The sequence below is a fragment of the Vicia villosa genome, linkage group LG1 (genome assembly GCF_029867415.1).
Source record: "Vicia villosa cultivar HV-30 ecotype Madison, WI linkage group LG1, Vvil1.0, whole genome shotgun sequence".
Lineage (NCBI taxonomy): Eukaryota > Viridiplantae > Streptophyta > Magnoliopsida > Fabales > Fabaceae > Vicia > Vicia villosa.
In genome coordinates, this window is record NC_081180.1 from 249179879 (window position 1) to 249207276 (window position 27398).

Sequence of the window (27398 nt, forward strand, 5' to 3'; positions counted from 1 at the left end):
CACCTTATTTGGAAAAAGTCAACTGTATGGGATCACCTTTGACTTTTAAGATTTTTGGTCAAACCATGACTTTCAAGGATCAATATCATCAATATATGGATATTAAAGTCATTTGACCAAAGAAATTCAAGAAGAATCTTCAAGGAGCAAAAAGTCGGGAATTAGGGTTTTTGAGGGCATTGTGGGAACTCAAAATTTCACCTACACAACTCAAAAAACTTCCAACATGAAAGTTGTAGATCTTGCAAAATAAAACAACATCTTACAATGGAACTTTTTTCAAAAGATCAATCATTTAAGAGATTTGGAAATTTTGAAGTTTTAGGTCATAAACACTTAGAAAATTTTCTAAGTGTTTTAACCTAGTTTTCTTCCAACTTTGGCCTCATTTTTCACAAATTTGCCAAAGGATTCTGAAGAAACTCCAAACTAATGATTTGAAGTAGATGTTTAGGGCTTTCCAAATTGTGTTCAACCTTCTCCAAATTCATTTTGAGCTAGGAGTTATGCTTGTTCAAAGTTGGCCTCATAAAGTAAAATTATATGTCATGTATCATTTTTGAACTTTGCAATTTTGTGCACATGACCTCAATTATGGATGCTACACGACCCATAACACATCTGAAAACATGCCATGCATTCATTTTCACCATGCCATGATAATTGAGGAAGATTCCTAAAACAAGAACATGTGATTATGTAATGATTACATTTGATAATTTATGGCAAATTGATGAATCACCCAAGGAATCTTCTCACCAACCAATTAGAGCTCACTTTGCATCTGAAATGTTCCCTAAGATCAGATAGAATCAATGGATGGGGAGCTGGCTCGAAAATGCAATGATAACACTTGGATATTCTTTGAAATTTCTTCATGGCTAAGAAACCAAATTCACTTCACTAAGCAAGCTCACTCTCTCAATCAGTACTGAACCATTTGCCTATAAATAGGAGAGCATACCTCAGTAGAAAAACACACCAAAGCAACCATATTCCTTGCTTTCTCTTTCTCTTCTCATGCTTATGGTTTTTCAAAGTTCTTTGGCAAGAAGAATCGTTTTCTTCAAACCAGAGCTTATCTTTGGAAAGTAAGCATTCTAACATCTCAAAGGGGTTCATTTGAGGTGATCCAAGCACCTGGATCACTTCTGTAAGTGGAGGAACGCCATTGTTACTCTCACTTTGGAGCTGTTGCAGTTGGAGGTCCACAGAGCAATTCAGAAGGTTCCAAGCAAGGTTAAGCATCCAGGCACGTTCCATAGGAGGTAGTGGAGCTATCCAGATGGTCGCAGCTCATCTGTAACTGCAGATTCATCATCCTCCATGTTCACTTGAAGCTCAAATCGAGGGAGGTCCATAGAGCAATTCAGGAGAATTGAAGTTACAATAAGCATTCAGTTAGCATCACTGAGTCCCAAGGAAGCTTTTGGGATCATTCATACAAGCCCAGGTGCTCTCTACCATCCTCACGACCTCCATTTTCAGAGGTAAGTTTCTGAACTCCACCTCTTTAATTTAAGCACTCTTTGTGGTAAAGCTCGATTCTATCTTGTTCAGCATCATCAGAGGATTGAAAACCCTCTATCATCATTCATTTATTCATCTTGTGCATCATTTAATTTTAAAATTAGGGTTTATATGTTCTTCGTGTTCATGATGAAATTCGTTAGTTACACTTAGAATAAATGAATTTTGAGCCCATGATCATGTTCCTTGTCCAAAAACGAGTGAGATTGATGTTTACATCATGCCATTTAGTTGAGAAACCAGAGAGTTAGGAATTTGAAAATCTGAAGCTCGAGGAAGAAGATGAACATGGCGCGCGTAAAATTTGAATTCCCTGGCTTATCTGAAAATATAATATATTGAGCGTATATAGTTAACAAGCTGCGCGCGCAGCTCAGTTGGTTAAGTTTTGAAATGTGATCATGAAGGGCGTGGGTTTGAACCTCTCTAGGGCCAAACCAATTTTTTTTAGCACCCATTTTCATTCCTTTTTTATACAAACTTCACACAATTAATAAACCTATCAAATTAAATCATTTTCACTTCATTTTTCACACACTTGTTATTTAATATACCTATTTTGTGAATAATCAAAAAAAAAAAATCATAAAAACATTATTTATTTCATGTATTTTTATTAGGTTTAAAATAGTATGTTTTAAGTGTTTTCTTAAATACTTTAAATATACATTTTCATTTTGTTTTAACCTAATTACTTTATGAATAATTTTATGATAAAACCCTAATTATTTAGGTCTTAATTAGGTATAGATTTTATCTTTACCTTAATTAAGTTGACTTTTGTCAATTTGCAAAACTGTTTTCAATCTCCGATTAAGCAGACGATTAAGGTTTTCAAACAACAAAACCTTATATCATTTCAATCTTTTTTTTCAACTGTTTTTATAACAGTAAATCATTTTCAAGTGGGCCTCTAATAGAGTGTAAGTCCCAACACCTTCTTTCTTTTCATAGTTTGTTTTTCAAAACTGTATTTACAAAATCTTCTTTCTGTTTTCAAAACATTCTTCTGGTATTTGAAGGGCATTATTCCCGGTGAAACTCTTCAGATACCTATGTGACCTTTGTCCATCTTCACTTCTTCTGTTTTCAAAAAACCATTAACTGTTTATCCTATATATTCAACTGTTATCCATCAATTACTGGTAAGGCTTTGTACATACTTCTTCAAAGGTCTCCACTCCATCCAGGTTAGGCTTTACAAGCTTTCAATTTACAGTCTTTATTTAAATTACTGTCAAATATAAACTGTGCATATATTAGTTTAGAACTATGTTTGAGTATAAACCCTAGGACAGTTAAAATATATATATATATATATATATTATAGGAATATGGCCTAGGATTGAGAATGTCTTCCCGGTGAAGGCTCTTTCCTAATTAGAGATCTGTAGTTCAAACCCCCAAGATGAATTATTCCTGGTGAAACATCTTGGTAAAAACCTTAGAATCCAAAAATAGGACACATCCACCCAAAGAGGAATTATTCCCGGTGAAACCTCTTACCCATTTGCTTAAAGCCAAAATAAGTTCAAAACTACATAGCTTTCTCTTGTGCTATAACAAGGACCCTCGATGACCCTCGATTAGCCTCCTCTTGGACTTTGTACAAGGACCCACAGGCTTCTTAAAAGCATTTCCAGCTTCCTCTTGAGCTTGTATACAAGGACCCATCAGGTTTCTTATAAACATAGGAACAGGTCTTTAGTCACCTTTTAACATACCCTGGTGAGTTTCTTCCAATTTAAACCAGACTTTAAATAAGCTAAGTTTGTCTCAATTTTACATTGAGTACACCTTTTGGAATGAGAGACATGGACAGTCTCTGTCACCCTTATCTTCATCAATCTTCCTTAGCAGAGTCTAGGATCCATGTTTGCTTATCCTCAGTCAGTGTCAGCCTTCATCTTGGGCTTTAATCAAGAAGTCTCACTAGATAATCTTTCTGCCAATCATCTTAATAAAAAACCCCTGGAAAGGGTTAGCTTCCAAAAATCATTCTTTCATTTTTAACAAAACCCCTGGAAAGGGTTAGCCTCCAAAGTCAATTAATAAAAACCTGTTTAAAAGGATAAAACCCCTGGAAAGGGTTAGCCTCCAAAATCACTTCTTCAAAAACCAAAGATTCATTTCTCTTAGGAGATAATTTCCCCAAAAGAGTCAAAACCCCTGGAAAGGGTCAGCCTCCAAAAAACATGACAAAAATCAGTCTTTTAACAGACAATTTCTCCAGCTGAGTCAAAATCCCTGGAAAGGGTTAGCTTCCAAAAAAATCAGTCTTTTAATAAATAAATCCTTCAGTAGAGTCAAAATCCAACAAAAACAGTTAGCCTCAACCTTGGGCTTCATACAAGGCACCAAAACAATAAAACTCCCTGTTAATAGTCAGCCTCAACCTTGGGCATTGTACAAGGCAGATAATAGAGTCTCCCCTAGTGAGTCCTTCATTTTTCAGTAGCCACAACCTTGGGCTTTGTACAAGGCAGATAAACCATATTTCATGTGTCAAAGACTCCTAACATCTAGGATCTTTTCCCATAGAGTCATCCATACTCAGTTTATTTAAGAGTCCGCCACAACCTTGGGCTTCATACAAGGCAGAAAATAATATTTCTCCTAGTTAGAGTCAGCCTCAATTCTGGGCTTTGTACAGAACACCAAATAAAACCCATCAAAATAGATTTTCCCTAAGTAGAGTCAGCCTCAATTCTGTGCTTTGTACAGAACATAAAAATCCCTTGTAAATTAATCCCCAGTGGAGTTTTCTCCCAGAGTCATAATAATAATCAATCAATCAAAAAGCCTCAAGCTTGGGCCTCATACAAGCCAGTTAAAAAATCAAATCTTTTATACAGTAGATAGACATAGCTTATCTCTATAGAGAGATCTTTCCTCTATCTCACCACATTCAAACAAACAAACATTACATTTCATTTTAATCAAGTCTCCCATTTAGGATTTTTGAAAGGCATGAGCTGGCAGTAAAACCCAGACATGTGGTAACTTTCCCTAATTTGGATGAGCATCTTTCTTTCATTTAAGAGGCATTTGACTGGTATACTTGCACATACACAAGTAAGGTCCCCCTCTTGAATGAAATGAATTCAGTTATTCTGTCACTCTTTTAATGTTTGTGGTGGAATAGTAGAAATACCTCTCTATAAAGATGACTTCATGTCTCTTTACTGTAAACAGAGATTTAATTCCAGCTTCAACCTTGAGCTTCAAGCAAGGCACCAAAAAATAATTAATTTCCCTAGTTAGTTCCCCGAACTACATTAAGCTCTGACTTCCATTAGGGATATGTAGGCATGAGGTTCACAAGGAATCTCAGCGAGCTAATAAAATACCAAAAATAGTCTGTCTGTCTGTCTGTCTTTCTTTTATTCAATTCAATTCCTTCTCCTAATACAAAGGAGAAACTTTCCCAATAATCATTAGCAGCACAAACACATTTAGACACAGAGAAGGTTCCTGTAGAGTACTACAGATATGTAGGGTGCTTAAACACTTCCCTATGTATAACCGACCTCCCGGACTCCAGAATTTCTAGTCTAGGTGAAATCCCCACACTTAGCAAACTCCTAGGGTTTAGTTGAGATCTTTTTTTCCCTTTCCTACTCGTAGGACAAATAAGAAAGTTCGTGTGATATCGTAGGAAGAACTGAAACAAAATTCATCCCACCACGGGCGCATTCTCCTTCCAAATTTCGCGTGAAGGGTATAGCGTGCCGTCCTCCCAAGTGAAACGGGGAGGTAAAAAAAATGACACCACAACATGTACACATGTATGTGTATATCCTCTACTAATATGTTGTCAATATACACCTTGGATGGCTCTATCTGTAACACCCCGAATTTAATTAAATTGGTTAATTAAATTATTGAAGGATTTAAATATTTGATTTAGTCGAATTTGGATTGTCGGTGTTATTTAAGAGCGTATTTGGAATTATATAAATCGAAGTCGGATAGTCAGAAAATAATATTAAGAATAATATTATTTATAAGTCAGAATTTATTATATTGTTGGAATATTAATAAAAGTGGTATTTTGATTTAATTGGAGTTATTTTTCTTATTGGGCCTAAATTAAATTGTGAAGAATAATAAAAAGGGAGTGAAAGACTAAGCCCAATTGCAATTGATAAATTAGGGTTTTAGAGAATGAGAAGTTTAGTTTGTCATTTTGGAGAGAACAAGTTTGAAGAGAAGGAGGCAAGCCAAGAGGAACAAGCTTAGAGATGCAATTGGAGACCCATTGAATTGCTTCATTTGACAAGGTAAGGGTGGGATTCTCTTCCTATAATGGGGCTCATGAACAATTGTATGTGGGGAAATTGAGTGTGTAGATTTATTGCATTTGCTTGTGATAATTTGTTGCTGGAAATTAGGGGTTAGGTTTTGCTTGTGCTGTGTTAAGAAGCTACCGAAACTTGATATTCAATATGTCTCCATTGCTCTTGTGGTTGTTTGTTGCTGTTGCTGTATCGTGTTTGAAAAGAAAATAATTAAGATGACGGGAGAGTCGGCAGCTTAGTATTGTATATTGGCAATAAATTATTTTGAATTCTGTTACATGTGGGCTTAACACATGTATCATGATATGTTGTTATATTTCTCATATAATGCTAAGTAGGATGCTTATATAATAATAATGGAAATGGCATTATAATAGTAAAACAATAGGAACAGTAAGTAATTGCTACTACTGTTGAATAATATGCCACGAACATTAGTAGTTAGAAAACAAATAAAATGCAAAACAGTCCTCTTTGATCGAATTAGCCGAATTAAGCGGTATATTTAGTTGTTCGAAATTTGATAAAAATTTACGTGGTAGCTAAGTTTAATTAGTAGATTAACATGGTGGTGTTATTTTGTTGAAATTGTGATATTTTACGAATCAACTAAAATTGAGTTTTAATTAAAATATTCTTTATAAATGAATATTGATTTTGTAATGAAAATTGACACACATTTTAGGAATAGAATATAATGGAATTGGAATTAATATTATTTGTAATAATTTTAGGAGTTTTGGAATTAGAGATAAATAATTAGATTAATAAGCTAATTTAAATTATTTTAATTTGAATAGAGTTGTTAGAGTTGCTAATAGTGTTGTCAATAGAGTTGTTAGAGTTGTCAATAGAGTTGTTAGAGTTGACAATAAGTTGTAAGAGTTGTTTTGGGTTATAAAGAATCGTATTTTTATTTGTTTTGCGTAATTTTGACATGTTTAGAGTTGTTAGTGTATGATGTCGGTGTTAGCTTTTTCGTTGAAACTTTAACAATTCATATCTTTTGAACCGTAACTCCGTTTGAGTCTCCGTTCGAGGCGTTAGAAAGCTAGCGTGATATTCTTTTCAATAAAATTGTTTTGAGCAATAGAATACTAGAAAGTGGAAATGGAATAGAAATAGAAGTGAATTAAATTAATATAGTTTGATATTAATTGGTTAAACTAATAATTGAATTAATTGCGATGATTCTATTTAATCAGATTATGTTTGGACTTGGATAACTTATTTGGTTTATTGGTAAATTACGGTATTTTGAGGATTTTTCCGTAATTGTGTTTTGTCTTGAATATGTATGTTGAGAAATATATATTACTATGTCAATGATGTTGTTTTGATGTTGATTTTCTGTGGGTAGTTGGATAGCATTAATTTTAATGATTAATTGCTTGATTTTAAATGTGTATGTTCATATATAATTGGCAAAATGAGAATTAACATGAGATAGTATGGTTACTAGTGTTAATTGGATTTTGTGAATCGTAATTGATTAATTGACCTTTTATATGTGAATGATATGTATGTGTTGTGAATGTTGTGTACAATTGGTGGATAATTCATCGAGTTGAATTATTGTGATATGCTAAATATTAAGATGGTAGAGATGATCTTAAGTGCATATGTTTGATTAACATTGTACATACATTCATATCATGGATGCCTTGAAACAAAGGTGGTTTGCTTTGAAACATAAGCGATGCTTGGATTCTAGAGTGAATTCGGAAAGCGGTAAACTATATGTTTACATTTGGTGGCTTTGATCTTGTCCAGATCTGAAGCGTGGCTAGATTCTATATGAATCGGAAGCGGTGGAACTTTGGGTCCACATTGGGTACCACATGCATAGAGTCACATGTCTTGCATTGAGTCACATTGAGGTTAAGTGATGTTTGAATATATGCATTTATGTGATTGTCATGTGTACATGAGATGTGATAATTGAAATTGGTGATGTTTTGATATATAATTGGTTAAACGTGTGAATATGTGATAATGATGGATTGTGTATATATTTGGGATAATAGTATTGAATCTTTTGAGTATTATACTATTGAATTTTGTGCTTACTTGAATATGTGAAATTTATTAGATGATACTATTTACATGATTATGACTTGTTGTGTGATGAAAAGTATGAGAGATTAATGAACTGTGGAAGTATAATGTGTATGATAACTGTTGATACTTGCGATGTAATGATTTTATATGCCTGAATCCTAATATACAATTTATCATGCGCCCACTTATATGATTTGATATCTCACCCTTTTCTCTTGTTTCGCCGTTGCCTTTATATTGGTAACGTGCAGGTATTCATGTATGAAGATTTAGTAGCCGTTACTCGAGTCGGTTGTCGCTCTGATATGTAGCACTCTGGGGGGAACGATTTATATCATTCATGATGTTGTTGTTTAATTGTGTTATCTTGGTTGAACAAAATGATAAGTTAACTGAAGATATTTTATTGAATACTTGTTTAAGTGATTCTGCTGTGTTTTAATAAAATAAGTTATTCTGTTTCAAAGGTGCTATGTATCCGCTTTATGCGACGAGTTGATTTGTTTTGTTTTTATTATGTGACGCCTCATTTGTTTATTGAGAAATTTTGAAAACTCTGATTTATATATATTTGTCGGGTAGAAATGGGGTGTTACATTAGTGGTATCAGAGCAGGTCGGTCCGTCCGGCCAAGTTGTCGAGTCTGTTGAGTTGTGCGACAGTTGAATGTTGTCAGTGTTTTAGTCTTTAGTACATGACACATGTGTGAAACATTGTCCGTACTTGTTTATTTTGTTGCAGGAATTGGTTTGTTTCCAAGTGGTGGAGAAATTTTAATTCTCGAAGATGTTTCTGTTGTAAGGGATGGTCAGGTATGTCGTCGACAAGCGACGATGCAAGTGTTGTTGAGAGTTTTGGGACGATGTGAAGTTAATGATAATTTTGGGAGACAGAAGTTAGAAAGTGGCGATGTTCAGCATGGTTAAGGACTGAGAACTTATCGGTGTGTTTAACCTTTGCATCTAATGCCGGTGTTTGACAAGTGTTAAAGTGATAAAGTTGCGGTAGGCTTTATCTTAGACTCGCATAAGTGATTAACGGACGTAGTCGATGTGTGAAGTGGTGTGAATCGCGAACCCGAGTGGGAACTCGAGAATGCGTGTAGCTTGAGTTTCAGATATCTGATTTGAACTCTGTTTGAAGCGTCAAAAAGATAACGAGATGAAGTGTATTATAAGAATTATTGCCGCAGTCATAATAGATTTGATTTTGACGTGATGATGTTGAGATGGGATGCAGTTTATCGTCGAAGTTATTTGAGGAGTTTAGGAGATAACATAAAAATTGTCGATGCTTGACGTCGATGTTTACAATTCGGATAACCCCAGAGTTTTGTAGCTTGGGTTTCGAGTATCAGTTGGACGTACCGTTTGAGCCTACGAAGAGGTGAAGTTGTATTCTACCATATGGAAATGTGTAAGCCTGTTGAATAAGAATGGTTATTACCGCAAATGTCTAAAGCGAAGTTAAGCAAAACTTGTTGTTTATGATTAAGATGAGAGAACGAGATATTTGGTATTAAAGATGATTTGAGTACTTATGACTTTTAAGGAAGAGTGAAGTACTAGCGAAGAAAAAGTCAGACTTAGGGATGATAGAAGTCGTATTTGGGATGCCGAAAGTGGCGATGTGTATAAAAGAAGGACTGTATGGAATTTCTACTGCCAGTTTATCGTGAGGAGAACTTCGGTTGAGACGAAACAAATTGTGTGATGCTAAGTTATTATGAATCAGACTTTTGTATTATGTTTGGACGTCGGTGTCTCACCGACAAAATCGATTAATAAGGTAAGATGTTGTGGGAGATGTGAAAACCCAAAGTGAATCATTGGATTACGTCGTGTTATTGGATTTAAGTGGAAATTCAGAAAGAACACTATTTTGATGTATCAACGATTTATACTCCACTATGGTTGTCAAATACTAATTGACAAATTGGGGAACTGATCATCCTCAATCCATTGTTAAAGGGTAGATGACAATCGTACTGAATGTTATAGATCTGTGTTGCTATCCTAATAGTAGAGAAAGAGTATTGGTGTTACATCGCGTAGGTAGTCGCTCACCAGTTTGTGTAACTTGATAAGAGGAGTGGTTAAGTAAGAGTTTGACGAAATGAACAATTTGGAGTAGTGAGTATTGTACAAGCGAATGACGCAAGGGAGAGATTTGGAAATAACAGTGAAACAACGATGTGAAATGAGTATTAAGGAAAGTCTGCGTTGGATTGAAAATTTGTGAACCATACAGTTGACGGAGTTTTAACAAGGAAATGACTTAAAGAAGAATTATCAGAGTTGCGCTGCGGAAGCATTGCGTTGCACTGTTGTTATACGACTTGTAAGAAGTGAAGGACGATATGTCAGAAGACTATGAAGTGGAGTTATCTTGATATTGGATTGATGGACTGTTGGAATAAGTGTGATGCGCCAAAATACTGCATTGAGTCGTTGATTATTGCAAAACTGGTAAGAACTGCAATGTGTTTATGTTCATGAGAATCATTGTTGTGACGAAGAGGTAGTGATCGAAGTGTTACCAAGCGCGATTTAGAGATTGATATTTGGATACGAGGTTTGTGTTTGGATGGTGTTGAGCCAATTTTCGAGGACGAAAATATTCTAAGTGGGGGAGAGTTGTAACACCCCGAATTTAATTAAATTGGTTAATTAAATTATTGAAGGATTTAAATATTTGATTTAGTCGAATTTGGATTGTCGGTGTTATTTAAGAGCGTATTTGGAATTATATAAATCGAAGTCGGATAGTCAGAAAATAATATTAAGAATAATATTATTTATAAGTCAGAATTTATTATATTGTTGGAATATTAATAAAAGTGGTATTTTGATTTAATTGGAGTTATTTTTCTTATTGGGCCTAAATTAAATTGTGAAGAATAATAAAAAGGGAGTGAAAGACTAAGCCCAATTGCAATTGATAAATTAGGGTTTTAGAGAATGAGAAGTTTAGTTTGTCATTTTGGAGAGAACAAGTTTGAAGAGAAGGAGGCAAGCCAAGAGGAACAAGCTTAGAGATGCAATTGGAGACCCATTGAATTGCTTCATTTGACAAGGTAAGGGTGGGATTCTCTTCCTATAATGGGGCTCATGAACAATTGTATGTGGGGAAATTGAGTGTGTAGATTTATTGCATTTGCTTGTGATAATTTGTTGCTGGAAATTAGGGGTTAGGTTTTGCTTGTGCTGTGTTAAGAAGCTACCGAAACTTGATATTCAATATGTCTCCATTGCTCTTGTGGTTGTTTGTTGCTGTTGCTGTATCGTGTTTGAAAAGAAAATAATTAAGATGACGGGAGAGTCGGCAGCTTAGTATTGTATATTGGCAATAAATTATTTTGAATTCTGTTACATGTGTGCTTAACACATGTATCATGATATGTTGTTATATTTCTCATATAATGCTAAGTAGGATGCTTATATAATAATAATGGAAATGGCATTATAATAGTAAAACAATAGGAACAGTAAGTAATTGCTACTACTGTTGAATAATATGCCACGAACATTAGTAGTTAGAAAACAAATAAAATGCAAAACAGTCCTCTTTGATCGAATTAGCCGAATTAAGCGGTATATTTAGTTGTTCGAAATTTGATAAAAATTTACGTGGTAGCTAAGTTTAATTAGTAGATTAACATGGTGGTGTTATTTTGTTGAAATTGTGATATTTTACGAATCAACTAAAATTGAGTTTTAATTAAAATATTCTTTATAAATGAATATTGATTTTGTAATGAAAATTGACACACATTTTAGGAATAGAATATAATGGAATTGGAATTAATATTATTTGTAATAATTTTAGGAGTTTTGGAATTAGAGATAAATAATTAGATTAATAAGCTAATTTAAAATATTTTAATTTGAATAGAGTTGTTAGAGTTGCTAATAGTGTTGTCAATAGAGTTGTTAGAGTTGTCAATAGAGTTGTTAGAGTTGACAATAAGTTGTAAGAGTTGTTTTGGGTTATAAAGAATCGTATTTTTATTTGTTTTGCGTAATTTTGACATGTTTAGAGTTGTTAGTGTATGATGTCGGTGTTAGCTTTTTCGTTGAAACTTTAACAATTCATATCTTTTGAACCGTAACTCCGTTTGAGTCTCCGTTCGAGGCGTTAGAAAGCTAGCGTGATATTCTTTTCAATAAAATTGTTTTGAGCAATAGAATACTAGAAAGTGGAAATGGAATAGAAATAGAAGTGAATTAAATTAATATAGTTTGATATTAATTGGTTAAACTAATAATTGAATTAATTGCGATGATTCTATTTAATCAGATTATGTTTGGACTTGGATAACTTATTTGGTTTATTGGTAAATTACGGTATTTTGAGGATTTTTCCGTAATTGTGTTTTGTCTTGAATATGTATGTTGAGAAATATATATTACTATGTCAATGATGTTGTTTTGATGTTGATTTTCTGTGGGTAGTTGGATAGCATTAATTTTAATGATTAATTGCTTGATTTTAAATGTGTATGTTCATATATAATTGGCAAAATGAGAATTAACATGAGATAGTATGGTTACTAGTGTTAATTGGATTTTGTGAATCGTAATTGATTAATTGACCTTTTATATGTGAATGATATGTATGTGTTGTGAATGTTGTGTACAATTGGTGGATAATTCATCGAGTTGAATTATTGTGATATGCTAAATATTAAGATGGTAGAGATGATCTTAAGTGCATATGTTTGATTAACATTGTACATACATTCATATCATGGATGCCTTGAAACAAAGGTGGTTTGCTTTGAAACATAAGCGATGCTTGGATTCTAGAGTGAATTCGGAAAGCGGTAAACTATATGTTTACATTTGGTGGCTTTGATCTTGTCCAGATCTGAAGCGTGGCTAGATTCTATATGAATCGGAAGCGGTGGAACTTTGGGTCCACATTGGGTACCACATGCATAGAGTCACATGTCTTGCATTGAGTCACATTGAGGTTAAGTGATGTTTGAATATATGCATTTATGTGATTGTCATGTGTACATGAGATGTGATAATTGAAATTGGTGATGTTTTGATATATAATTGGTTAAACGTGTGAATATGTGATAATGATGGATTGTGTATATATTTGGGATAATAGTATTGAATCTTTTGAGTATTATACTATTGAATTTTGTGCTTACTTGAATATGTGAAATTTATTAGATGATACTATTTACATGATTATGACTTGTTGTGTGATGAAAAGTATGAGAGATTAATGAACTGTGGAAGTATAATGTGTATGATAACTGTTGATACTTGCGATGTAATGATTTTATATGCCTGAATCCTAATATACAATTTATCATGCGCCCACTTATATGATTTGATATCTCACCCTTTTCTCTTGTTTCGCCGTTGCCTTTATATTGGTAACGTGCAGGTATTCATGTATGAAGATTTAGTAGCCGTTACTCGAGTCGGTTGTCGCTCTGATATGTAGCACTCTGGGGGGAACGATTTATATCATTCATGATGTTGTTGTTTAATTGTGTTATCTTGGTTGAACAAAATGATAAGTTAACTGAAGATATTTTATTGAATACTTGTTTAAGTGATTCTGCTGTGTTTTAATAAAATAAGTTATTCTGTTTCAAAGGTGCTATGTATCCGCTTTATGCGACGAGTTGATTTGTTTTGTTTTTATTATGTGACGCCTCATTTGTTTATTGAGAAATTTTGAAAACTCTGATTTATATATATTTGTCGGGTAGAAATGGGGTGTTACACTATCGCCTGATTCCCTCTGAGCGGGTTGGATGTAGAAGCATGTGGCATAGCCTCAGTGTAGGTCGGCACACATGACCATCCAAATACGCGTGAGAAGTGTTGGAGGATCCAAAACTGAAAATGGTGCATATGAATCATTAGTAATGGCGTTGAAAAAATGTTATGAAAATGACACACAAACTATAATGCAGAAATATTATCGTCAACAGTGTGATGTTATTTGTCATCTGTTTAGTCTTCCACATACAAGATTCACGTAACTTAGAGTACAAATAGACCAAACAAGTGGCCCCTAGCTGCATTCATGGATTCGCTCCAATTCAATGAAGTATCGCGGGTAGATTACATCCACATAAGTGGCGCTCTTGTCCATAAAAATGGGCGTGCCAACCAAGAACAACATATACGCTCTCAATGCGTATGCTTTCTGTTACACAACCTACTCATCATCACTAGCGACATGCTCTACATTATGCATCTGCTATGTATATAATAATTCTAGGAATAACCTAGCATGAACCCCTCGAGTGACTTCTAACATCCATAAGGCATCCCTGAGGTCAGCTCCTAAATAGTATCCATCATATCCAATACGTATTCTCTGTTAATTATGTCGTGGCCTAACAATTTCCCCCCTGATCGGAAGATGCATCAGGCATGAGACATCGTCTAGAGCGCTAGACATCTCACCACGTCGAAGATGAAAAAATGAAGTCTACAAACGCATATAACTTACCATGGTTAACCATAACATACCCGATCCTATAGAAGTCTCTCAATACAGATAGCTACAACACATCCTGAAACCACTGCTCATCAGGCCGCGATACACTGGTAATTTTCCGTTCATGGTTGATGTATTTTAAAGCATCATGGTCATGTAGAAAAATATTTAGTCGTTAGAAACTTCGAATATTATAACAAACATGTTTTTTAAAGAATGAATACAATTGAATTTTACCTCTCTGTCCCAAACATGTTTGGTAGTATGTTCCAGGTATAGAGGCAACAACAATAAGTCGGACGAGCCTCCCCCAAATCCTTTGGATGCCTCGGGTGCTTGAGTAGGTGACTCGCGTCTCCTATGGGAAGACGAAGGCGGAGATGCGTGAGCTTCAGAAGTTAACGCCTCCGCATTTATCGGGCTAGAAACGACAACTGTCTACGATGATCGATCTTTTTCCATATGAACCGATACATGTTGCACAACTTTGTCTTGCCTCATTTTGTATAGACTATAAGCTATAATGCCTATAAGTAAACCACACAAGCATTATACATATGAAACAGAAAGAGTTCAAGCCAACAAAAGCATACTGATATATTCCGGAGATGCATCTCCGTAATTTTTTTTAACATAGCCTTAAAGCCTGATTCAAAAATTGATGTATTTAATATGCGTCCGAAAATATATTTTCAAAATCTGTGAATAATATTGAATTTTTAAGAGGGTGTGAAAGTCATCCTCAGTGCCTTAAAGAATTCCCAAATATTACTCTATAAAATTGGTATTTTTGTTGTTGGAATTGTAGTGGGTAATGGATCTTAGTGTTTTCTAATTCCTTTATGTGGCCAAGTTCCATATCTATCTATCTCCCATTCGAATTTATCATAATTCAAAATTAACCTCGTTATTATTGACTTAAGAATGGATCATCTTTTTTCCCCATTTCATCACACTTTTAAGTAGCCAAGCTCCATCAATGACTATCTCCCAGCATAACATCCATTACGCCTGCCACCTGTTTGAGAAAATGCCCCAACCAGAGATATCCAACTTTGCAACACATGCCAAAGCTCTTTTATTTTTCCTTGAGATAGAACCAGCATTCCACGTGTCAAGTTCTTATAGGAGAACAGTATCAACCGCCATAACTTACTTCTATAACTAACTCTTACAAAAACTAGTAAACCTCTCTCATTCATCAAAACCATTCCCAGTTAGAATGGGAGCCTTTGCACAACGGTATCGCCAAGCTCTTCAACATTCTCGAAGGCTCCGAGCCTAATTTCACTTCCGAGGAACGCGTATGTATGTATTACGTTAACATGTTCGTGTCGTGTTTAGTCATCATTTAATGTCAATATGTTCCGGCATATGTTCCTGTCGTGTTTGATATTCATATCAGATTATTTCATTCTTCGTAGATAATAATTGTGACTAAAAATATATCTTTTTATATCGAGAGTAACCAAGTTTATCCTTTAAAACCAGTGAAATGATTGATAGTACGAATGATCTTGATACAAAGTATTACATTGGTGACTAAAAATTGCAATTACATTATTCAAATGTAGACCTATCTTCCAAAGTTCATCCCTATAAAATCTTTCCTCTAAAGAGACTCTAAGATTCTGCATAGAGCTCTTTGATTTTCTCAATTTCATCATAGCTTCCAAGGAATATTGGTGATCTATCATGTATTTTCTTTGGAACCAAGTCAAGTGCCTGCAAACCATAGTATTATGTATATGATTCATGTAACATCAAAAGTATATGTTTCATGTGAAAGTAAAGATACATAAATACATGAAAATACCCTTTGTTTTCCAGTGAAAGCTTGACCTCCTGCTTGTTCCATCAAATATGACATTGGAAACACTTCATACAAAACCCTAATTTCACAATCAAATTTCATAACCATCAATTATTGATTTAAAAATATCATATCTAAAAACTATGAAACACAGACACAAGAAACACGACACCGACACTGACATGTTGACACTAGTATTCATTTTATAAAAAATTAATAAATTAAACGTAATTACAAGTGTCAGTATCGATTTTGGACCCCGACACTAACACGTCGGTGCTACAGATATTAAAAATCAAGACACCAAAGTATATCTATCATAGGATCTTACCTTAGTTTTCCATTTGGGCTTTTGATATCAGCAGGGTACATGAAGATACCACCATATAGCAATGTTCTATGGATATCAGCTACCATACTACATTGTTCATTCTTTGTTAGAACACAAAAAGAAGACACTAATTTGAAGAAAAACTATAACAAGTTCAAAATCATATACCTGCCAATGTACCTAAGAGATTTTGGTGATGAACCATCTTCTGGAAACTTGCAATTTGCTACATATCTAGAAAATAAAAAAGTTTCAATTCAATGATTCAATTCAAAATTAATTCAGTTATTTCAAATAGTACTAATGAGACCGAATGTTCAAAACTAATTACTTGGTGGTTGGTTCGTCCCAGTTTTTCGCATTTCCTTCGTTCACCGAATAAATCTTTCCTTTCTTTGGTACCTTGATGTTTGGATGAGTCAATATGAACTCTCCAAGGGAAGGATCAAGTGTGAAACCATTCACTCCATATCCTGTGCTAAGCACAAACTGAAATTCCAAAACACGAATCAAATACTCAATCAGAATAAAATACTCAAAACACGACAAATATGTAATGTTGTTATTCGATGTCGGTTTTTTTACCGTGCAAGAGCTTCCGTACATACAATAACCAGCTGCTACTAATTTGCTACCAGGTTGCAATGCATCTTCAATGGTAACATTATTTGCATCCTTCACCATGTAAATACCAAAGATTGTTCCTATTGAAACTCCACAATCAATGTTTGAGGATCCATCCAATGGATCAAACACAACAATGTATCTTCAAAATCAAAAACAGAATTTGTTAATCTTACATGCATTTTTATATGAAGCACTGACACATACACGACAACGGACTATTATGTAGCAGACATCAGACACGCGTATCAGGTGTTGGTGCTACATAATTGAAGAGTGAAATGAAAATATGGAATATTATTTTGTAACTTACTTGCCACGTTGTGATGGTGGCACAATGATAGCATCTTCATTCTCTTCAGAAACAAGAAGGCATGTTCTTCCACTGCTGATTAAGGCTTTCACAAATACTTCATTAGAAATCACATCCAATTTCTTTTGTTCCTCGCCCTTAAAAAAAATATATAAAAATTGATCATTTTTAAAATTCATTGAATAATTAATATATCTGATACATATAGCAGATTCATTGAATAATAAATGTATATAATACATATAATAGATTCATTGAATACTTAATGTATCTGATACATATAACAGATTCATTGAATAATCAATGTATCTAATACATATAACTAACTAGTTAGTTATTCAGTTAATCAGTTACCGACTTGAATATTGGTATCTCCCGCAAGTCCTAGGAGTTTCGCCAATCCTGCCTGTAAATGAAATAAAATAAAATAAATTATAAAAAAAAAAAAATTAACTTATAGAAAGAATGAAGAAGAAGAGAGTAGATACCTTGTTAACAGAAGAGCAAACAAATTTGCAGCCAAGAACAATGTGACTAATGAGGATGGTGAAATCACCACGTGATTCAGGAAACTTGGATTGTTCATTGAGAACAAAACGAGTTATTGTCATCAAATCAGTTCTGTTAGCATCTGCTTCATGATCCATTTTCGAAACAAAGTGTTCAATTGAATTGAATGAAAATGATATTGGTGATATATTGGGATGAATATGAAAGAGGATAAAGCATATTTATATGCTTGTGCGTTTGTTAAGGAGCAATATAAAAAGTATTGTCAACGTGTGAGATAAGAACAACACATGGACAATGAGTTGTTATCATGGATGAGATTATCTTATTGTAATGTCACGTAATATTTTGTACTCTCCCTCTCTTCATATTATTTATCGCAATTGAACATTTTATGCAGATTAATCGATCCATATTACTTATTGCGATTGAACATTTTATACAGATTAAGAAACAGTAATAAATAAAAGAGAGAATAGTTACTTTATCAAATTATCTTAATTAACTATTGGTGTATTCAAATTAGCATTAATGTTAAGTGAAAAAACAATAAATTAAAAGTATTTATTAGATGATAAAATTGAAAAATTAAATATAAAATTACATTAATAATATTTTGAGATAACTTTTTTCATAAATGTGACTATTTAATATGGGTCATGCTAACATGTGCCCTAAGGGTACATGTTAAGACCTAAATGTAGAAATTTTTTCTAAGAAATTGTGCATTGTTTTCATAAAAAGTTTATAATTAATGTATTTATTACGTTTTCCAATACAAATTTACTATATTTAGGTTTCTTAACATGTGCCCTTGGGGCACATGTTAGCTTTATCCATTTAATATTTATATATGGTAGTATTAGTATACTTTGTATATATATATATATATATATAATGTTTATTGTTGTCAAATTTTTAAGAAATTTATTACATAATAATTTATTGTCCTAAGACTAGATTCGAAAATTGTTTATTAAAAAATACTAATATTGTTTATTAAAAAATTTCAATTTTGACGTAATACATTGTATATAATATTTATTACTGTCAAAGTTTTTAAGAAACTTCCTTCAGTGTCCTAATGCTGGATTCAAAGATTGTTATTTGAACTCATTCCTAAACTTATCCGAGATTAATATTTAAATTTATTTTGGAGATAACGAGGGTAAAATGTTATGTTTTTGTTTTATAAGTGCATCTGAATTTCGATTTCAATCTCCACCATAGTAAAAATTTACTTGAAGTATAGAGTTATCTGATCCGAATCATAATTATTAGTTTGGTATCCAGTTTTAAAATTTTGAACCGTACCGAAATATTATAAGTTAATTTTTTACAAACCGAATCATCTATTAAAGAACCGAACCTTTAAATTATTTTTAAAATTAAAAAAGAAATTGTTTAGTATTTTTTTATTTTCAATTTAGAGTCGATTCAGTTTCAATTAACTATTTTTAATTTTCAATTTATAGTCTGTTTGTACAATATGATTTTTGATTTCCCCCGTTTGTACAATAATGATTTAATTCAGTTTTATTTAATTATTTTTAATTTTCAATTTAGAGTCGATTCAGTTTCAATTGTTTGTACAGAATGATTTGATCTCCCAACAAAATATAATGTTTGTACAATATGATTTAATTCGGTTTTATTTAATTATTTTTAATTTTCAATTTAAAGTCAATTCGGTTTCAATTGTTTGTACAGTATGATTTGATCTCCCAACAAAATATAATATAACAGCTCGATTATTATGATTATTATAACTTCAGTTTGATTCCATTCTAAAACTATTTATGCAAATATAAGTTGATTCTCTAACCAATCATAACAGTTATTTTAACGTTGATCGTTCGACTATTCTTTGTTAATAATGATGTACATCTTAATATCTTCGATTCTAAATTCAGTTGCACTGATTTGTATGTCTAATATTGATTCTATTTGTTGCTCGGACACTGGCCTTCGTATGTATAAATAGCATCTGCCCGTGTTAAGAAAATCTAATTTAACATAATATAGATAAAATGTGTTGATAAAAAAAACTAATTTAGTTAATCTAATCCAAACATCCTACTTTAATTTTTGTATCAACAAATTCAAATCAAACACACGGTGGGGATCATATTTATTTGCATAAAATATATATTAAATAGTTTGTATTTAGGAAACACTGCCCCATAATTTTCAAATTAAACATATGATATTGATATGCTCATCACCTCATCCAAATAGACTTTCACCAACATAAAGCATTAATCATAATACACCAAAAAAACCTTAAATTTCACTGCAAACCTGAAAACCAACTAAGCATAAAATAAATATAAACAGAAATGACTCAAAAATCCCTGTCTGGGTGAAAAATATGCTGAAACTTATCCTCCTCCTAACTTGAGGCACCTAACTTCATGGCCAGCATGAAAAACAAATTAAATGAAAATCAAACCAAACAGAACCTACAAAGTTCGAATAGAATACCATCCCGCCAATTGCATAAAATAGTCTGGCTTCCAAGGACCTAAAGAAGAAACATATAACATACTCAACTTACAAATCCATTCATAAACTAGATATATATTTCTATTAAAAACCCAAAGCATCATCAAATAAGTCAACCAAACTTGACTGAATATGGCACAAGACGACTGGATGTATTTAGAATTTGATCACTGCCCAACTTAGAAGCACTTCCTGTGGACAATAGCAGGACCAGATTCATCGTATTCACCCTTGGAGATCCACATCTGCATAGAAGAGAACAAAGAAAGCACTCCATAAAATGGTCCATTCTACTGGTTATGACAAATAGGAAAGGGGGAAAAATAGGAAAAACAGTTGAGAAAGTAGAGTTCAAACCTGCTGGAAGGTGCTGAGTGATGCCAAGATAGAACCACCGATCCAGACACTGTATTTCCTCTCGGGAGGTGCAACCACCTTGATTTTCATGCTGCTTGGAGCAAGAGCACTGATTTCCTTGCTCATTCGATCAGCAATTCCAGGAAACATAGTGGACCCTCCACTAAGAACAATATTTCCATATAGATCCTTCCTAATATCAACATCACACTTCATGATGGAATTGTATGTAGTTTCATGAATTCCAGTAGCTTCCATACCGATTAGAGAAGGCTGGAAGAGTACTTCAGGGCACCGGAATCTTTCAGAACCTATTGTTATGACCTGTCCATCAGGCAACTCGTAGCTCTTCTCCACGGCAGAGCTACTCTTGGTGGTCTCCATTTCTTGTTCAAAATCAATAGCAACATATGCTAGTTTCTCTTTCACGTCACGGACAATTTCCTTCTCGGCAGAGGTGCTGAAGGAGTATCCTCTCTCGGTAAGAATTTTTACCAAGTACTCTGTTAAATCACGCCCAGCAAGGTCCAACCGAAGAATTGCGTGAGGAAGAGCATACCCTTCATAGATGGGCACTGTGTGGCTCACACCATCACCAGAATCAAGCACAATACCTACATACAACAAACAATTCAAACCCAAAAGGAAATAATGTTATGAGAGTCCCAAGTTATTAGTGAAAAATTCAATGTATTGTCATCCTTGTACATATGGAATTATGCCTGGTGAATATAATTCAATTAAGCTTATGAAAACAAAACCAGTTCATATAGAATTTCAAGCTACAACCAGCTTCCTAAAGTTGCAAATAATGTAAGTGTAAAGTAGAAGATTGCAACATTTTAATCAAATCCAAACTTAGCCAACTCGCAACATTATTAAGCAATAAACTAAGTGAACTAGTACAATTAAAGACACATGATAAAACAAAATAGCAAACAAAAATCATCCCGAAAAACAAACCTGTAGTACGTCCACTGGCATAAAGAGACAAGACGGCCTGAATTGCAACATACATTGCAGGCACATTGAAAGTCTCGAACATAATCTGGGTCATCTTTTCTCTATTGGCCTTGGGATTCAGTGGTGCCTCAGTAAGAAGCACAGGGTGCTCCTCGGGAGCAACACGAAGCTCATTGTAGAATGTGTGATGCCAAATCTTTTCCATGTCGTCCCAGTTACTAACTATTCCATGCTCTATAGGATACTTCAATGTAAGGATACCCCTCTTTGACTGAGCTTCATCACCCACATAAGCATCCTTCTGACCCATCCCAACCATTACACCAGTATGACGAGGTCGCCCAATAATACTGGGGAACACGGCCCTAGGAGCATCATCCCCTGCAAAACCAGCCTGCAAACATAGGACAAGATAAACAACATAGATTAATAAACTACCCATTATGATTTTTCTTTATATTATTCAAGCCAAGCAAACATCTGTATCACCGACACCTCTGAAAAAAGTGTGTATGTGTGTGTTGGTGCCCGAAACCGACACTGACACCACTACATGTGATTATGTTTAATTTATTCATTTTTTTCAAATTATTATTGGTCTGAACATGTCAGTGTAATGTTTCCGGTGTCTGTGCTGTATAGACAAGAAGCACACAACAATGCATCAACTTGCCAATCACATTCACTAACCTTGACCATTCCAGTTCCATTGTCAACAACAAGAGGTTGAATATCCTCAGCATCAGCCATCTTTCAAAATCTGTAAATCAGAAAGAACAAGAACAGATCATCAAATCAAAATCCATACAAACAGATCAATCACTGCACATCACTATATCATGCTTCCCTCAAACAACAAACTACACGAGCAATTCCGTCATTCACATGCAAATACAGTAAAAAACACCAACAAAATCAACAGATCGGAAACATGCATAGTTCAACACATCCACAAGATTCGCAAAATCAACAAAGAAAAACACAAATAAATCTACAGAGCTTAATCAACTAGAAATCGAACCAAAAAAATAAAAAAAATCAATTCCAGATGCATCAAAAATCAGCTTACAACAAAATTAAGGAAAAATCCAAACCTAAACAAACTAGATTAGCAGCTTAACACAAAATTAAGCTCAAATTCAAATCTAAACACACTAGATTAGCAGCTTACAACAACAATTAAGCAAAAATCCAAACCTAAACACACTAGATTAGCATCAACATACTAGATCCAGATCAGCAAGATCAACTAAACTCACAAAATTCCCGATCTACATAACAAATCTAAAATTCACCGATCCAGAAACAAAAAAGACCTAGTAAACGCAAAAATCGATCAAAAAAACGCAAATCGGAGAATCGACGATCGAAACGCACCTTGTTAGAACGAAAGAGCTTTGAGATTTTAATCGGTAATAGTTCGGCGAGCGGCGGAGCAACGGCGGAGCAGAAGAAGCGAGTGGGAAGTGTTACGGGAAAGTGTGTCAGAGAGAAGAAGCTTTATATATATTCTATTCGCTAAATGAGTGTCAAATGCGACTCAAATGAGACTCAAATGAAACTCAAATGCAAATGAATTTGGACAACGCCGAATTTCACGCGTTTGGTTTTAGATAAACCTATCCCGAAAAGAAAGGGAAAGAAAATCACGAGAGATTCGGAAGGAAAATGGACTACTTTATGAAACCAAACAGAGACTTTTTTCTTTGGAGGAAAATGGAAAGAGTTGAAAATTGAAATCCACTGAAATTCTCAGCCGTCTATTTTTTGTGATGTGCTTTTGCCACGTCATGATGGGCGGCTACGATGTGGTTGTGGGTCCCACTAGTGCCGACCAGTTCTCGAAAGTGGTGCTGTGCCTTATTGGATCCAACTCCTTTTTTTGAATTGATCTACCAAACATTCAATGCTTATGTGGAAATACTCAAACAAAAGATAGAATTAAATATGGTGATTAAGAATTTGTAGGAAAAATAGGATTAGAAATTCAGCAAATGGGGAGAGAAAATGACAGCAGGAAAAGAAAAATAATAAATGCAAGGTTGAAAGAATAACAAAAGGGTTGAATGAAAAATATGTGTTTCCACGTTCTAATCAAAAGCAAAAGATAAAATATATTATTATAATTAACGTTTAGTTTCTTTCTTATGACTAAACTTAATTCTTAAGACTATGATGAGCTTTATTTTTTTATTATTATTATTTTTATTATTATTATTATTATTATTATTATTATTATTATTATTATTATTATTATGGGTAATGCTACAAGTTAAAAAAACCTATTTATTAAAAGTTTGTATTGAAAAAATTAATTTAAAAATTAATTTTATACTTTTATTAAAAGAGTGGAGATTCATTTTGATATCTCACAAAAATTACAGAATTTAAATTAGTCCCTTATAAAAAAGGAGTCGATTTAATCCCTTGTAAATTTTAACTATTAGTCTTTTTGTTAATATTTTTTTAATCGGTTTTTTTCTACTTTTAAACCGTGACTAGACTTGCCACGTTGAATATTATTATTTTATTTTAATTTAGTTTTTAATAATTCTGAATTAATAATATTAAAAAAGCCAAAATTATTTCTTATAAGGAATCGAACGAAGACTTTTAAATAACATTTTAAGTTTTTACCACTAGTAATGTATTCATGTCAAATAATTTCCTTTGTTTATATTAATATTAAATAATTCTGAATTTAAAAGAAAAAAAAATACAAATTTTGTACCAATGAGTTTCGAACCAAGTCCGTACAAGTTAAATGATAGTCACCTTACAACTAGTTAAATCAATTTCTATTGTTTATATTTCTAATGATAAATAGTTAATTTAATAATTGAGAATAAATATTTATTTATTTCAAACAACACATATAAATATTTACTCATTTTAAATAATACACAAATTTAAAAATAAAATTAATAAAATATCAATCTTAAATATATTTAAGAAAATAAAAATAAATAAAATAATATTCAATTGAATTACTATTAAACTAATTGATCACTATTTAGTTTGAATTAAATAAATAATTTTAAAAATTAATTAATTATTTAATTTAAATTGATTAAATATTTTAACAATTAATTGAATTACTATTAAATTAATTAATAGTTATTTAATTTGAATTAATTTGAAATAAGTAAATATTTATTTGTGTGTTATTTAATTTCAATTAAATATTATTTATTTTATTTCTATTTCATTAAAAATATTGAGGATTTACATTTTGTTAAATTTATTTTTAAATTTGTGTATTATTTGAAATTAGTAAATATTTAATGTGTGTTATTTGAAATAAGTAAATGTTTGTTCTAAATTATTAAGTTAACTATTCATCATTAGAAATATTAACAATAGAAATTGATTTGTTCAGTTGAAAAGTTATTATCATTTAAAAGACTTAGGTTCGAGATCCCATTGGTATAAATTTTATATTTTATATTTTATATTCATAATTGTTTAATATAACTAGAAATCATGCGAATTATTTGTCATGAATGTATATTAGCCTAGTGGTAAAGACTTAAGATGTTGTTTAAATCTCTTCGGTTTGATTCTTTATAGTAAGAAAATAATTTAGGCTTTTTTGATATTATTAATTCAGAATTGTTTAAAAATGAAATTAAAATTAAAAATTAATATTGAATTAGGCTTTTTTGATCAAACTGGGTAAACAAACTTTCGTCATTTTCTCGCCTTATTTTGTTATATTATCTGTGTACGAATTATTATTGATGTAACCATTCATGTTGGTTGTTATTTTTCTTTGCCTCACAAATTGATATTGAATTTTTTCGTAATTAACAACAAGATTCACAACATAAATATGTGTGAGATATTGGATCGAACTCTAGTATGGTCGAAGAGTAGCTTCTTGGTTCGACAATTCGACATAATTTTAGCATGTTGTCGAAGTTTGTTCACATTTTGTAGTCGAAGGTCTACAATGCAGTAGTCGAAATGTTAGGATTATTAGCATGTCGAATTGGGCCTATTTGTCAAGCTCAATTATCTAAGTTAGTTTGTTCCCTAAGTTAGTATGCGTAATAGTGCATATATCCTAACATTTACTTTTCATAAATATCGCGATTTAGGATAGTCACGACAATGAGGTTGTTTTCGAATACATGACTAGTTCAACATTTTCAATGTGATTGTACTCATTAATCACTAGGTGATCATATTCACCAATTCTCATGTTATCTCAGCAATACTAGGTGATCATAGTCTTCCATTCCCATAAAATTTCCACGTGTTCCATACAAAGCACATTGATTGTCATTCGAGTGAATATTTGTTCGCAATACACACTGAGGTACCATTGCTCCCAAGAATCATCACATAACTCATTTTCATAACCTAAGTTACCTTTATAAGTCATTCACTTAGTTATGCACCTAGGTTTTCCTCACTCATCATCCTAAGATTTTAATCACATTATTACACAATCAACAAAAAACATCGATTCATAATATAGTTCATATCACACAACATAATATGATTCATAAACATTCATAAAGCACACATAATAATTCAACACGTCATAATAAACCCTAGAAAGGGTCATCACACTCTCATCTCAATCTAACTTATTCCACTTTCACACCATATAGTAATATCTGTCTGATCATTCTATGATGGGGTTAACCGGACTCAAAAGTAAATAGATAGTGGAATGACTAATAGATACCTCTGTATATATTATATTTCTCTAAGTTAGCTTTCTAACGCATCCGATCACGTCCAAAACGGAGTTATAAAACTCATTTACCAATTGTTTTAACCTAATCAAGATTATAGGTTAGAATATTCTCGATCTCATGTAATTCGAGCGATTAATGTTAATCCAATGCATACATATCATGCTACAAGTTATAGGACGCCTAAGATACATTAGAAACATGAAACAAATGGTTTTTGGAAATTTTAAGATAGTGAAATTGATTGCACAAGGGAGTCAATCGATTGCATGAACTTCCAAAACACTCTGTTTGCAAATTTAAGGGAATTAATCGATTGCAGCACTGTGTCAATTGATTGAAACAGTGAAAAATCATTTTTTTTTCTTTGTAAAATCAAGCCATCAATCGACTGAAGGGAGGGTGCAATTGATTGCACCTTTGATTCATGCAGTTTTTTTCACATTTTCAACAAGATCAATCAATTGTATATTGATGTCAATCGATTGACATATGGAAAAAATGGTTTTTGTTCGTTTTTTTAAGGTGTCACATGCAACTATAAATGTTGTTAATCATAGCAAGTGACAAAGTTAAGAGTATCATACCCACATGGAGTGTTACTACTTAGATATAACTTTAGTATTATATATATTCTTTCACTTTAAGCATAATCAGAGAAATAATAATAAGTGAAGGGTTGAATCCAGTTTTGATAAAAGTAAACAGAAGAGAAAAGCGTGGTGTAGAAGTATTAACAGAAATATAGTTGAGCTTATGATCTACTAATATCTTAGGTGTGTTTGTGTGTTAATGATGTGTGGTGTCGTGACATGCAAGGTCAGAAGGATTTGGTGGTGTATTTCTACATCATTCAAAATCATGCATAAAGGAGCAAGGAAAACAAATCTCTAAGTTTCACTTATAA

General features: G+C 32.8%; 2 protein-coding genes across 2 annotated transcripts; both read right to left on the reverse strand.

The window, feature by feature from the left end:
• Positions 1–15545: 15545 nt before the first annotated feature.
• Positions 15546–18193, reverse strand: LOC131645132 (fructose-1,6-bisphosphatase, cytosolic-like). Its single transcript, XM_058915793.1, has 9 exons — positions 17939–18193; positions 17809–17856; positions 17451–17587; positions 17099–17279; positions 16845–17002; positions 16682–16747; positions 16514–16600; positions 16186–16261; positions 15546–16094 (listed from the first exon to the last, which is right to left on the reverse strand). Exons 1-9 carry the CDS (start codon positions 18095–18097, stop codon positions 15993–15995), a joined length of 1014 nt encoding a protein of 337 aa, XP_058771776.1. The 5' UTR covers positions 18098–18193; the 3' UTR covers positions 15546–15992.
• A 2032-nt stretch (positions 18194–20225) lies between these two features.
• Positions 20226–23316, reverse strand: LOC131645131 (actin-101-like). The gene is made up of 5 exons (XM_058915792.1): positions 23163–23316; positions 22476–22545; positions 21786–22179; positions 20823–21436; positions 20226–20710 (listed from the first exon to the last, which is right to left on the reverse strand). Exons 2-5 carry the CDS (start codon positions 22533–22535, stop codon positions 20645–20647), a joined length of 1134 nt encoding a protein of 377 aa, XP_058771775.1. The 5' UTR covers positions 22536–22545; positions 23163–23316; the 3' UTR covers positions 20226–20644.
• Positions 23317–27398: the final 4082 nt, after the last annotated feature.